This window comes from Salarias fasciatus, chromosome 2 (genome assembly GCF_902148845.1).
Source record: "Salarias fasciatus chromosome 2, fSalaFa1.1, whole genome shotgun sequence".
Classification (NCBI taxonomy): domain Eukaryota; kingdom Metazoa; phylum Chordata; class Actinopteri; order Blenniiformes; family Blenniidae; genus Salarias; species Salarias fasciatus.
This window is the reverse complement of record NC_043746.1, coordinates 5710555-5725908: the sequence shown is the minus strand read 5'-3', so window position 1 is coordinate 5725908 and position 15354 is coordinate 5710555. Positions and strand designations below refer to the sequence as shown.

The window sequence follows — 15354 nt, the reverse complement described above, 5'->3', positions numbered from 1 at the left end:
AGAAGGGTGTGATCAGAGGGCAGTTCAGGTGACCTCAGCACCCTGCTGCTATGCCAATACATGACTACAAATCCCCCCCGTGAGGCTTTTGGATGAGTATCTGGGGGGGAGTGTGTAGGCAGTTTGTATCAGTTTTTACTTCCCGTCAGAAAATGATTTGCTTTCAGTGCTAATTTGGAAATTCCTGAATTGTGTTCAAGGTCCCTGAATAGGGGGGATTCTGAAGAATGATTGGTGAATGGATGGGCCAGAGGGTGGAGAGGAGAAGGGGTGGGGGCTGTATGGTTCACGCAGACTGTCATCTGTCACCTGCATGGCGCACACACTTCACACAAGTCTTCAGTTGATGTATTGACAGGGATGCATGCAGAGAGGAGGCGGGGATTTATTGCAGCAACCTGGCTGTGGCCTGCAGTGTGTGTCAGGCAGCATGTGATTGTCCCGTTGGGACAGGCCATTAAGCCTGTCAAGCCTTTCAGCACCGTGGACAGAGCCCTTTCAGCACCGCGGACAGAGCCTGCTCCCTGACGTGACCCTGCCGCCTGTGGACGGGCTGGAGGAGGCCGTGATGGACGTGCGTCCTCTGATGAGACGGGCTGCCATACATTTCCTTCATCGTCCCAGCCATCTACAGTGCAAGACAGAGGAGCTGCGTGTGTGTCCCCTGCATGACATCATATTTTATCCCCTTTCAGAGTGGACAATCAGCGGCTTCCTGACCTCTAACGAAGGGCGCACGGCTCCTGACAGGGAGGGAAAGGAAAATCTTATGAATGGTTGGGGGCTGGTGGAGAGATGGGGGCAGGGACTGGGAGGCGATCACTTGTAGTCAATGTTAAAAAAAAAAAAAAAGATCCAGCGGATTGTGCAAAGATGTCATTTCATTGGTGGAGACATGTTTGATGGGAGAAAAAAAAGTGCAATTGGCTGTCGCTGAGCTGGAGTGGCAACATCTTCAGGCAGAACACCCCCCCCCCCCCCTCCACCCCCCCTCTACAAAACCCGCAGTTTGTGGTAACTGTTGCTACCACGTGTTGCCACTGTGTCTTAAAGTGTGCGGTGATATCAGTGCGCTGGAATGATTTCCACAGCTGTGTGGAAAACGCCAGGCTTTTGGGTGTGCGCTCCTGTACAGCGGGAGGATGCATGTCTGAGGACATCTGAAGCCCAAGTCTCCAAAACTCGCCATGCTCAGGAATCCATTGAGAGAATTTCGCAGCGTTAGTCATCGCAACAACTATCCGCAGTGTGTGTGTGTGTGTAGCAGTCGCCTATAGCCTCGCTTGCTCCTCTTGCACCGGAGCTCCACAGTGGGCGCCGCGCAGGGCTTGGCTGCAGACGCACTCCGGCTGCTGCGTGTCTGTGCACCCGCCTGCGTGATTTCCTCGCGCTCCCACCCGCAGAGGCTTTTACAGCACAGTGGACCGGCATGGTCACACGCCGGGTGGGTGCGTGGCGGTGCGCCGGTGGGCGCCCGGGTCATTAGGGTGTTTGCGCAGGACGTGGCGAGCCGACGCCAGTGACCGGGCAGGTGATGTTTGCTCACGTAAGCCGCGTGCGTTTGATGGGGGGCGCAGGGGACGCGGCTGGAGGGTGCGCGCTACTGTTGCAACGCCTCACCGGATAACCGCTGCTCTCTCATCCCGTCCGTCTGTCCCTGCTCGTCTTTTCCGCTCCCTCTCTCTCTTCTTTTCTTTTTTTTTTTTTTTTTTTTTTTTTTTTTTTAGTCTTTTCTCACCGACTGACGGATTTGCACGAAATAAGTGGATAAAGGATCCGGTTTTCTTTGCGTGTGCGTGTGCGTGGAGTGCGTATCTTTTCTTGTGATTCCCCCTGTACGCGCAAGCCGCTTTTTTTTTCCCTTCCAGAGAGGCAATGCGCCCACCCATGCGATGCTAGCCTATTAGCTGTAGAGGGAGAGAGAGTGAGAGAGGAAGAGAGAGAGAGAGAGAGAGAGGTTTCAGCCCTGGATCCGAGAGGAGGCTAATTTACGAGTCTTGTTTTGCCTTTCAGGAAAAGGGGAGATAAGAGGGGGAGGGTGGTTGGTTGAAGGAGAATGCAGCAATCACATTTTTAAGCATGCAGGAGCGGGCCGTTTCCGGTTCCTAGGCTGGTGTGTCCCCCCCATCCGACGCCAGCAGCCGTATGGGGAAAGCAGCGGCAGACACAGATGGCATGGACACTTCCACAAGGTCTGCCGCTCTGCCCTGCCCGCTCTGCCGCCGGAGCCCGTTCGCCGCCGTCTCTCTCTTCCAGCTCGCCCCGCCGCCCAGCAGCACTGCAGCGCAGCACAGGCTGACGGCATGAGGCTTGATCCAGTGCATTTCTCCATGCTGGTCATCGGGGTCTCCTTCGCCTGTTACGCCCCGAGTCTCAACTCCCTCCAGGACCAGGCGTACCGATCCGCCGTGGTCATCGAGGGCGAGGTGCGCTCCTCCCCGGAGAACGTCTCCTCCCGGGAGCCCTACAGTGTGAATGTCAAAGTGCTGGATGTGTGGCCCGTCAACAGCGGCGGCCTCGAGAGGGAGCAGCTCGTCACCGTCGGGGACTTCGGCTATGAGGCCCCGTGCACCACGGTGGAGAAGGACCACAGATATATCTTTTTCATGGACCCCACCGCCGAGCCCTTGGTATTCAAGGCGTCGTTCGCCCCCGTGGACGCCAGCGAGCCGGAGCTGAAGAAGGATGTGGAGAGAGTGCTGTGCGATAAGTGCGGTAAGTTTGGGGGGCTCGTGCGCTCGCGGCGCACTGTGAGGGGCCACGGGAGCTGCCATGGTGATGTAAGGAGACATCCTCCACTCTCTGCCTCTGCGCGTGCACGCCCCGTAGTCTATACAGTGTGGCAGCGCGCGTATACGCACGCACGCACGAGCGCGGAGCCGATTGACACTTCAGTCCTCCATAACCCGGTCACCCATAATGAAGAAGCGTGTCATGAGCTAAGTGTGTGTGATTGCGTGCGTGCGTGCGTGCGTGCGTGTGTGTGACGGTGAAATCTTCCAGTCAAAACCAAATGTACAGCAAAGTTTGTAGAACAGATGCCTCTTCCAGCTTCCAGGTCTGCATCCTCACATCATGTTACCCTGAAGTGCACACCAGCTTCGGCAGCAGTTCATGTGTGTGTGTTTGTGTGCATGTGTGTGTGACAGAGAGCGCTCGGCTGTGTATGAGACAGAAATCAGATCTTCAACTTGAACAAAGTTTGCATCCTTGCCTCCATCGAGCATCAGCTGTCAAAGCAGGTGCCGTTTTACATCAGATATTATGGTAAAAGCTCCAGAGCGCCCGTGTTGACTGCAGTGACGGTATGTGGGTGGTGGTAACAGAGCAAATCTCTAAACTTGTTGCCCGTTTCTGCACCGCCTGTATTAAAACAAACCTGCCTTTGCCGTTGCAGTGTAACCCACCTCTTTGAATTAAATGATCTGAGCAGGGGCTGGATGTGTGTGTGGAACAGAGTCAGCTTGACCTGGATTGGCTTCAGCTGCAAAAATCTTCACATGACCTGAGAGGAAAGTATCCCAGCACTGAATAGCTCAGATGTGCACTTTCATTTTTTACTCTTCTTCTTATTTCCTACATTTACTTACTCCTTTCAAAGGATTTCCTAACAAGACAGCCTCAGATTTTGCCAGCTTGATTAATGCATAATGTATATTATTCAGTCTGTTAGCTACAAAGCTCTTTAAGGCCTTTTCTTTAAACACTGTTGTGTTTTTTGGACACAAAGTGCCTTCAGCTTTGACAGACTGCACTGATTTGATGGCATGTAAACTGTAGCATGTCCTGTAGTGAACCTCAGTGGAGGATTACACAGGAAGGCAGCTTCCTCTCATGCTCTGAAGACACTGTAAGATCTTGATGCTGGCATGTCACACAGTTGTATCCTGGGTGTTTTGAGGGCAGCGGCGTTAATTCTCATCACCAGTGAAATAAAATCCAGGATAAGTGTAATTCCTGTGCTCGCCAACAGTCTGAGGTGTTTCATCTTGACATTAGCAAACTCGGATGTCTCAACAAAGGGTTCATCCTGCGTTTGAGATGACAACGTGAGCTTCTATTTTTACCTCCCCGACATGCTAAAATTATCCAGTCATTTATTTATGACAGGCGCGGCTGCAGTTAGGCTAAACACATTTTCCAAGCAAGGATAAGCTCAGAAGAGGAGATACCCACTTATGAGGTCATTCAGCTTACACACACACACACACACACACACACACACACACACACACACACACACACACACACACACACACACACACACACACACACACACACACACACATTTTTTTTCCCCACTAGCTCTTCATGAGTCACAGGGACTCATCTTTTATTTGTACTTGTCGTTTATGCAGCCCGTCACTTCATTTTCTGTTATTTTTGCCTTCTGATGCGTGCAGCTTGGAGGAATCGGCTCCTAACAGCACTAACGCTGCAAACGTGCAGCGCTGAGAGTTTGTAATTTGACACCAGGCTCGTGTGCGGCTTGCGGCTGTCCCTGAAGCACAGATGAACATGTGAGGATATTTGCGATGGTGCGAAGCTCTTCAAAACCCAACATTTACAGCAAACCGAGGTCTGAGCTCCAGCATGACTTTAACATTGGTCTTTGATTCTTGCAACACTGGAGCAGCACTGATCACATGTGACCAGAAATGAGAGGAGCCAACTTCGTTCTATCTATCTCTAAGAATGAATAATCGGTGGTTTTGCGTTGTCTTTCCGGTAATGTGAACTGGAGAACCCTTCGCTCCAGCACTGGTGTCTGGCCGGCCCAGCGTCTTCTGATTGTGCTTGTAATTTCACACCTGGCTCATCACCATGCTGCCATGTTTGTTTGCAGGTGAACTTGTGTTCTTAGGCCTTGCGTTAAGTATTACAAAATAATGCTTCTTCTGCAGAAATCTACACAGTTGTGGCGTCAGTCTGGAGGCGGGTGCAGTGCTGAATGAGCTCCGGCCGGAGCATGAGCTCAGCCAGCAATCAGCCTGAAAATGTGCATAGAAACAGCAGACGAGCGTAGACTGAATATAATGCAGCTGCAGGACGGGTTGCTGAGGGGTGTGTCAGCAGACACACACCCATAGGCTAACCAATCCACAAGCAGGTATCAACACAACCAACCAATCACAGCCAGTCTGTTAGAAAACACCCCTTTCTTCCATCAACAAAGTCATGTTCCAGCTGCGTTTGGCTTCAGCCACTAGGATGGGATCTATATTTTGATTCTTTTAATATTTAAAAAGTGTTATTTTCTGAGTTTACAAGTTGATAGGTGATCCTGGTTGTAATGCTAGCTTTAAGGCATATTTCATCCATGAGAAGGCAAAGTTGGCAATAATGTGAGAAAAGCTGTTGAATCAGATGTGAGGGACGCATCGTAACAAAGTTTCATCTGCTATGAGAATTTATTCTCCCACACGTATGTGCAAAATGTAAGAGAGTGCTGCTGGGATGATCTGGTGAACGTGCTCATCTCCCTCATTTCACTATTTATTCGTAATACATCCAGATTTTACTGTGAAAGGTCATCTTTTCCACCAGGCCGTATCCTTTCTCCTTCACGACTGTTTGGTGTCCCTTTCTCGGTTTGTGATTGTAGTTGGTCCTGTAGTGTTTCCCTGGATGACCCCTTTACTGGGACCCTGACCTCGTGGTGTTCCTCAGGGATCTGCACCTGTAGCCTTACGCTTTTATATTATCATGCACCTGATTCGACGCAATCAGATGTCTGTCATTAATTCAATAATGATAAACAATTCAGTCCTGTCCTGAATGGGGTGTAGTGGTTAGCAGTCTTGCCACCGTGGCAACAGTATCATCCGTTCGATTCCCGCGTGGGGTTTGCATGTCCTCCCAGTGGGTTTTTTAGATTATTATCTGGGACTGGTGACCTACCCAGGATGTTTTTCACATAGCCAGCTGGAATTGGCTTCAGATCTCTGAATTCTTTAAAGCGCTGCTAAAAGCTCATGGATATGAAATTCATTGATTTTGTCAATTCCTTGGATTTCCCAAGATCTGCATTTTTCTGTGTGTTGTTTGCAGAGTTTGACTCCTTATAAACCCAAATGTTGGCTGAACTTCTTCTTCCTTATTCATGATTCTAGCACATCAATCAAACTCAGTCGAGACCAGGCACTTTCTGTTTGTGTCCAGTTGCGGTTAGATATATTTAACCAAAGTGAACTAGTGCCATGTATTCGCAAAAAGTTAAAAAAGTGTAATCTATGATCTGGAATTAGTAACTTGTATGAAAACAGTCCTGCAGTAAAAGCTTGAAACGGAGAATGAAAGTGCTGTCATTTTTGGTTTGTCGTTTAGCGTGCTTGCTAATATTTTTTGCTGTCCGTATCTGTTGGATGAGTTGTTACAGTGAGCATGATTCCATTAATAGTATAAGTTGAAATAACTTTGAAGCTGTTGACAATCAGGGTATAGTTGCGGCGTGTCAGTGAGAACATTTTGAAGTTAGAAGCACAAACCTCAGGCGGTGAGAGAAATTATGAGACGGTAAATCTTTTTGCACAGTAAAAGACAGCGGATGCATCCTCCAAAAGCAGAGCCAGTGTTGATTAAATGGCAGGAGCGGGGCCGTGCTCTCTCTTACTGTTTATGTTATCGAGTCACTCCAATAAGCCCTGCTCACTCCCCACTGCACCCCGGTCCGCACCTCTCAGCCACGCTCAGCTCATTTACATGGAAGTCTTCTACAAATTCACACACCTCCAACTAGAAATCCGGACAAAAAGCTTCTTTTTAAACCAAGGTTTTGAAATGAAATAGGCTGATGTTGGTCGTTGACAGGAGGCTGCCCTGTGAGCTGCTCCGGCCGTCACTGCTGCCTCCCACTAACCAGCTTTACTCGCTTTAACCAGGCTGCGTGGACTCCTCTCTTTCCCCAGTTTGAAAAGTAATAAACCCATCCTGTCTCGCATCGCAGGCAGTCTTCAGCTTAATGTAGGTCTTCTCTGATCATCGCTGTTGGCATGTCTTTTGAGATGCATTGACAGTTTTCTTCCTGAAATAGCAGCCTTATCTGATGCCCAAAAACACGCTGCTGTCACCGATGCTGTATCTGATGCTGCATACCTGGAGTCGGCCTCCCTCCGCCCTCCTCCCGCTGTAGCTGACTGTAGCTGGAGTGTGCGGTTCAGCTTATGCCTGCCCTTCTGTCAGTCAGCCGCACAGAGGAGGGCAGAAACAGAGGGAGGGAGAGGGGGGAGATCTGGAGCTTTGAAACTACAAAGAGATGCTGCAATAATGCTTACTGTAAAGCTTCCACTGATCGCCGGAGCCTTTTCTTCTGCCTCATCAGGACCGACAGCGGTCCCTTCATTTCAAACGAAGGGAAGACTTTTAGCAGAGGTTGTGTGTCACAACACGTTTCCAGAGGATTGTAATCCCTGTGAGTTCATGAATTAAGAGATCAGTACTGTCGAAACAATTAAATAACCAGCAATCAGCTGCTCTTCGGCTCAATCCTCCCAGCTGATGAACTGTCAGTAAATAAGTTCAGGATGTTAAACACATGCATGTTTGCTCTGTTGTTTATGTGATTTTTAAGCTTTACATGTATTTTATTGTTTTCTTTTCAGTTTAATGATGTTAAAACTATGAATATGTGCATCACGGTGTAGCAGCTTGATCGCCCCCTGCTGGCTCGTTGTAGAGTAGCTCACGATCCCCCATCTCCTCCCTGAAGATAGGTTAGTCTTTTTGTTTCCTGAGTGGATTAGTCACTCATGATTGGGTCTCTCTGCTGAGTGGGCGGGACCTCGTGACGCAGGCAGGATATTAAACGTAAAAAACGGCTGATGTCTATTTTTCAGCTTCAGTTTTGTGAGGTGACTGTATCTACAATCATAGAACACTAACGTGACGTCGGCGTTCATCTTCTGGTCTCATGAACATGTCAGAATAATGGACAATAACATTTCAGAGAGCTTGACTCATTTACATTCTGAAAATGTCCCTTTACAAGGAAACAGCAGAAATACTGAAAACGATGTGGTTAGAATGAAGGGCCACTAGCGGGTGCTGTTGTTTGTTTTTGTAAGATACCACACATGCACACAGCGAACAATGAACATTAAAAATGGTGAGTGTATGGACAGACGGTGAAGTTGCGCTGTAATTCTGGGTGACTGGGTGGTCCACTTCAGTTTTTTTTTTTTTATTTGAAGTATTGAGGAGTTAGTTTAGGTTAGTTTCATCACTAAGGCGGTCGTGCGACTTGATTTGGTTTGAATTGATAATGTCTGACTATTAATGTTTGTACAACATTGTAGCCATTATCTTTAGGATCCAGCAGCGGTTGTCTAAGTCGTTCGTACTATTTGTGGAGTAAAAATGAAGCATGACTGTGTGACTTGTCTAATTCAGACTGTGTGTCGGTGACTTGAGCGCTTCATAAACAGCAGTGCGGGCTGTCTGGGAGAACACGCCGCCCTGCCGTCTCCCGGCTCACAGTGTAAACCTGCTGGAGGGCAGAACCGCCGTGGCATTGATCTCCAAATCCCAGAATTAGGAGAGTTTTGCCTCTGAGGGATCAAGTTAAGACAATCATTTCAAGAGAAACGTGTGTGTGAGGCCCCGCCCCGAACACGTCTTCCGACCAATCGGGGTGGATTCAGGCTTTTATTGACGGGGGAGGAGCTTTCAGTTTTCTGGTCTGTGGAGAAATATGTGGAAACTTTCATGATCCATGGACACAAGAACTAAGTGCTGTGTGTGTGTGTGTGTGTGTGTGTGTGTGTGTGGTCTCACTTGTCTATCTCCTCCTTTCCCCTCTTTGTTGCGTTATCTGTGTCTATTTCAGACACCCTCTGTGTGTCGCTTTCCCTTCAGTTTCTCTCTCCTTCTGTCTCCCTCACTGTCCTTGTCTCAACAGAGTATTATACCTCTACACACACACACACACACACACACACACATACACGCGCGCGCGCACGCAGAGCAATGCCAGTTAGCTGTTGCTGCTGCTGCTATGCTGCAGATGCCCCAGTGTGCTGTCATTAGCAGAGAGATCTGGGGCTGCTATAAATTATGCACACTGAATAACAGAAGGCTGAGGATTTCTCCCCTCTGCTGCCTGCATGTGTGTGTGTGTGTGTGTGCGCGTGTGCGTCGACCGTGGGTGGATGCATCGGGCCGCATCTTTGCACGTTTGTGTTGGCCTGCGATGGTCGTGATCAGCCCTGCTCGTCGGGGTGTGTGTGCGTTAGCCCACTTCTCCGCGGCTCGGCTCACTCACGGCTGTCTAACTCTCGTACATGTCCTTCAGTAATTTAGCGTGTGTGTGTGTGTGTGTGTGTGTGTGTGTGTGTGTCCTTGCTCTTGAATAATGCATCGGCACTCATCTTTTCCAGCAGTCAGCCTTAGTAGAAAAACTTCGACACATGCCTCTTAAAGGGACCGGCCCGGCGGCACATGGCTCAGTTTGTGAATGAGAGCGCTCTTTGTCTCAGCCCTCACACACTGACATGGAAGCACACACATGCAGATGCACTGCACACACTACCCACACACACACACTCACACACACGCACACACACTCATGCAGCGGGTGCTGCTGCACACACCCTCCTTACTGCATCAGCGAAGTGTCTGTTTCAGACAGGAGGGCTGTGGACCACTGCCTCTGCTTCTCAGCTCAGATTCAACATCAAACATGAAAACTGAATAAAAAAAAAAGAAGACAGATTTGTGCCAAAGACTTCTCAGACGATCTTGCAGTGAAAACCTTTTAATAGTTACAAGTTTGCTGCTGTTCTGATTGATCTGAAAGGTGTTTTTTTTCCCCCCCTCTTTTCTTGGAAAGCCGTTTTCATATCTTGGCATTGTTCTTCATCGGCGGTCCGGTTCTTATATGAAGCTGTAAAATGACATCTTCTACATTCAAACAAGGAGAATACAGTGGTTCGCTGTATAGAAGAGTGTTCTGCAAGCTCTCAATGGGAAAGAAAAGAGTTAAAACATCCCTTTGGTTCTATATCAGGCTATCTTGAGCTCAGAAAGGTGGGCTATCTTTATCTCCCTTTGTTGTGGCGATCTTTGATGGTGACAAGAGGAGTGTCTTCATCTGTCTTCCAGATGTCCTCCTCTGCCTCTCCAGACGTTATCTTGTGACTATTATGGGTTTGTGGGAGACAGCGCTGTATGCACGATGCGTCTGTTTTGACATCTTCTCATTTGTCTGCGTGAAAGTGCGTTCCGACTGTACAGAAGCCGTGCGCGTTTGCTTCGGTGGACGAGGCTTCTCTTCTGCGGAAGCGGTTTAATGGAGAAGACGATGGTGAGACGGTGCACAGTTCAAACTTATGAAGTCATATTTCAGCCTCTCCTGGCAGCCTGCTTCAAAGTATTAGAGTTTTTGTTTGGGATTATTCAATTATGTTGCTATTACAACAGTTTGCAGGATTGATTCGGACTCGGCTCTATCGGCGCCGAGTTAAAACACTGCATGTTTCGTGCTGCGCGTGAAATCTTGCGCAGTTTCTCAAAAATAATGTAATCAGAGCGATGATCTGAAAGCCAGGAGAAGTTTTCTATGTCGTCTGGTTCACAACTTTTTGGGACGAAACATTACTTTGAAGGCAAAACGCAAAAAGTAAAAGCAGTAGTAGGGAGATTCACAGTTGTAGCTTTACTCTTCCATACCCATTGTGCTGTAGTTCATACGGCCTCTTTAACACCCGTCTACTCACCTGTTTCCTCTCATTTTATCCAAACCAGGAGAGTAAACGCTGGCGAGCTTCGCTCTGACCCGGGCTCTCTGTCTGGCTCTGGTGAAGCCACAGTTTTTTTTTTTGACTCTTTATATCAAGTGGACAGAAGAGTTAGTGAATTTCAAGAGCTGTATATGACTCACATTATCCATCAATGATCCGGAGCTCCTTCATCCAGACTACAGAGGCGGGACGTCATCCCAGCTGACACAGAGTTCACGATCAGAGGGCTTCTAAAGAAAACATCACACACACACACACACACACACACACACACACACACACACACCTCTTCACAACTTCAAAATTCTATGGAGTAGCTGATGAGAAAACATAGAAAGACCTGGTCTCCTTTCTGAAGAAGGCTCATTTATTTTATTTATTTATTTTTGTCATGTCCAGCGTTGCAGCTCTAACCCGAGCTTCACCTCATTGTAGCCTCACGCTGAAGCACCACCCATCTTTGCATTCATTTAATGGCAGTAAAGGTCACGTCAGATCTGGTAATATGATGAGTCTCCTGCTGGAAATACATTTCAGCATATTTTCGACGTCATTTTAATAGTTTTGGAATTGCATCCAGACGTTTATAGTAGTTGCGGTTGCCAATTTGTGTATTATAGGAGAGTGGAGTATTGGCCGTGGAGGGGCTTTCTGTGTGCCTCGCTGGTTCCTCTGTCTGTCATGTTGTGGTTTTTAAAGTTTGCAGTGCCACTAGTTAAGTTGTAACTTATGAACGTATCGGGCGGCTGGGTGTGCAAGAGCATCTTCTTTTTATCATTTCGAAATAAAAAAAAAAAATGCTTCTTTAGCCTCACACAGCCTATTCAGAGTCACTAAATCACCTCTGAAGCATGTGGATGTTCAGCAAGCTCATGCAGGCACAGGAAGAACATGCAAACTCCACACAGACTCAAAGCAGGGACGGTGCTTCCCACTGCGCTGCCTTACAAACCACATGGAATCAGAAATTAAAGTTTAAACAGTTACCTGTTACAAAAGAGACGTGCCAAGTAGCTTAGCTATTTTAACTCAGCCCTCATGTTCACAATGACTTTTCCAAGTGACAACGCAAATCCTTCTTTGCGATTTGCGTTGTCTATTTACACAACAACACTGCTGTGCATTCGCATCATGGCTATACTAAAACGTTGTTCTGCACATGGATAACGTTTCCCTCCAGAGAGTCAAGACTCCCAGAATCCAGTAGATATTTAGTTGAGTTATTCATTATAACAATCCAACTTGGTCGTCGGTCCGTGTGCTCACCGTTAATATTTTTAGCGTATTGATCTCTGCATGTGTGTGATTCCAATGGCCCAATGTGAAAACTGCAACAGTTTCAGCGTTTGTGTCATTTCAGTGTAAACGCAAAACTTTTCCAGAATGAGAATGAAAAATCTGTGTTTTTTTTTTTTTTTTTTTTTTTTTACTTTAAACGTCACGTAATGCAGGGCCTAACTCAACAATACTATATTATCTACGAAAACAATAGAAATAAATAATCCAGGCTTAAAGGAAACAGCAGGTTTCTGATTCTCGGCAAATTCTGAAAATAGTTTTTTCAGCCTTCGGTTTCTTCTTGAAGATATCCGTACGCAGTTATGGAAACACAGGTTTTCAACCAGTTACACAAAACACATCAGTATATATGAATAAATGAATGCCTTTTTACTATACGTCTAGATGGATGCACTCAAGAACAGTTGAGCCAAATGTCCTAATTTCTTCTTTTTATTAGTTTCTTCTTCCTCTTCCATATGAGAACACGTGTGTCTAAACGGCTCATCACAAGAAGGTGAGGCAGAGAAACGTGGCTCAGAGTGTGTATGATAATTCATTCTGCTTCCTCTCAGCGGTCTGGCATGTCACTACCTTTATTAACCTCATCCACCGAGGTCTCCTGTCTGTCCTCATTAGTGTCCTCCATTTATCTGCCTTGTGTCAACTGGAAAGCAGCGCGGCCGGATTTGCTGCCTCAGTCGGTCTGACGGCGTTTGGTGGCTCATCAGTATTTATACCAAACTTCAATTTCACCTTGTTGTGGAATAGCGGGAGGCTTTACTGAAGTGAGACAGAAAGACTGAGACGGAGGGGACATAATCTGCTCTCTCACACTGTTCAGACGCTCATGCATTATTACTGAAAGATAATGGCTTTAATAGATTTTAATTGCAACACACACGGCATACACACACACACACACACACAAACACACACACTGGCCAGTGGCGTGTGGTGAGGGTCACGGCAGGTGAGACGGCGACTGCTCCACAGTACATGACAGTACGAACTGTATTACATCCACGCTTTTAACTTGACGTGTATGAAACTTACCTCTCGGATCAACACCGCCCCCTACGGTGAACCACAGGAACTGACAGAGTCCGTTTTACCGCCGTTTATAGTCAAAATTCAAATGTGTTGTTTTGCATGTAAAATGACTCGTTTTTGAAAATAATAAGTTTGAGTTTTATGTCACGACAGCAGCAACATACTGAAACATGTAAATCAGGGTTTCTCCGTTTGCCAAGTTCTCAAGTGCATGTAAATACATCACATGTGATTAATAAGGTATTTTATTTTGATAGTCCAGTAAGCAGGTTCATTGATGTTAGGGGTAAAGCCATGTCTCACAGGGGTGGAGTTTGTAGCTCCTCACTCCTCAATATTTCATCAAGAAATAAGAACATTTAGTCATTTTTATGACTGAGAAAAAGACTTTGGGATCACGTGGAATTTTGTAAAACATCAGCGTTTCGGGATGTTTGGAATTGTGTATTTTTCATTTTTCTGACAACAGAAAGAGGTTGGACTTTAAATCCCTAACACTCACACACCAACACTTTTAAATAGTCATTGTTGCTTTTTGGTGATTATATGTACAGCTTGCACAAAATTTGTGATGGAACTTGTGTTGCATATAGAGTCATTTAAGTGGGAAAACATGCACTTGATAAATATCACTGACAGAATCCAGGCTACACGTCAGAAAGAGTACAGTCTTTAATGCTTTTTAATTAGTTTCAAATAAAGTCGCAAAGAAAAACCTTGTGATTTTTGTACTGTAGTTTTCAATCTGGATCCGACTGGCAAGTGAAGGTTATTTAGGCTAAGCTGATGAAATGAAATCATTTTCCGTTGCTTTGTTGAGAAGTTTTATTCCAGAGAAGAACTCTTCAAGTGTTGCAGCACAATTTTATATTCTCAGTTTCATTACGTGTCCCTCTACTTCTTGTCGAAACACAGTGGAAGCATTTCTATGGTTGTTTTTAGTAATTTTCCAGGACATGACAGTGTTTGACCAAACTTTAATCAGTCTAGTAAAATCGATGTGCGCATTGTAAAACGAATGTTTATTACAGAAAAAAATGCAAACGTTGCCGAGGTTAATTTAATTTCTTCTTGTTATCATTCAGATTGGAAGATGGTTTTATATAACTTGGTGGAGTGGATATAATTCTCATGGGTATCCCTGGTTTGACTCTTGTTGTTGGACCTGCAGTGAGTTTGCATGTTCTCCCTGAGCGGGTTTCTTCCACAGTCCAGACACATGCATGAGTTTTTAACTGACTATAGACTGATTGATTCTAAGTTGGGGAAAACGGTGTTAAAGAAGGGTGGATGGATGATTTTCATTGGGGAACCGTATTTGTTCTCATTAAAGCTACAACTCTCAGGATCCCATTCAACTTCAAACTGTCAGTGTCACACAGTTCATGCCATTTCATATCATTGTTATTTAGTAAAAACGACATAAGTATGCAGTTTTATCTTTGACTGAAATTAAACTGATGGAACACTCTCTGTAAGCGTCCTCGGCAGGCGATAAGCGCTCGCTCTGTCCAGTAAAAGTTGGACTTGCTCAACAGCGAATGTCTTTGTGGGTCCGTTGTCTTTTGCTGGGAAGCATCACAGGCTGAAAGAGGCGGCGGCGGCGTGCGGCGATCGGCTTGCAGAGGTCACGTTACAGGGTATCCGGGTGTCCAAAAGCGGTTCCCGTCGCTGCTATCTGGTGCTGCCAACGTGCAAAGTTGCCAAGTGGAGGTTTAATCCCGAACAAACGTTTGTCGGTGCAGAGCAAGCGCGTTGATTTGGGTGGAAAATAGAAATGTCAGTGGGACTTTGATGCACAATAGTGGCAGTCAAACAAAGGAGCAGTGAGTCATTAATTTTCTATCAGATGTTACATGTAATTTAGTCCCGTGTGTGCACACATAAAAGAGCTATTTCTGCTCAAGTGAGCAAGAAGGGGAAAAAAAAAAAAAAGAAATATGTTGAATGTATGTATTTGTCCAGTATGTGAAGTATTATTTTGAGAAGAACTTTTGATATTGGTGAATATGGAGTGGACTAAAAACATTTTTTATGAAAGATTCACATGAATGTTTCAGTTCTTTTTCATAACAAAAATCAAAGGTTTCTGTATGGCTGATCTGTGACTGTGAAATACAGGCTTTTAATTTGAATTGAAAACAGGAGTCTGTGGTATTCGGTCAGCTGGTTGTTTAACTGTTTCATGACCTTAACTGACCCGTTTGAGCCAAATACGGAGCGTTTAACTCCAACTTGGTTTCATGCGTGGCTTCAGCGTGTTGCGAAACGATGCAGAATCAATGCG

General features: G+C 46.2%; 1 protein-coding gene across 3 annotated transcripts in view; it reads left to right on the top strand.

Annotated features, from left to right (window-relative positions):
• Positions 1 to 1938: 1938 nt before the first annotated feature.
• Positions 1939 to 15354, top strand: part of nrg2b (neuregulin 2b) — a 56265-nt gene continuing 42849 nt past the window's right edge. For 2 of the 3 annotated variants that reach the window (XM_030107862.1, XM_030107854.1), the window contains exon 1: positions 2203 to 2715. In XM_030107862.1, the coding sequence (XP_029963722.1) occupies positions 2304 to 2715 (412 nt within the window). In that variant the 5' untranslated portion in view covers positions 2203 to 2303. Of the gene's footprint in view, positions 2716 to 15354 lie in introns of all 3 variants that reach the window. The other variant, XM_030107871.1, reaches the window with a different exon arrangement.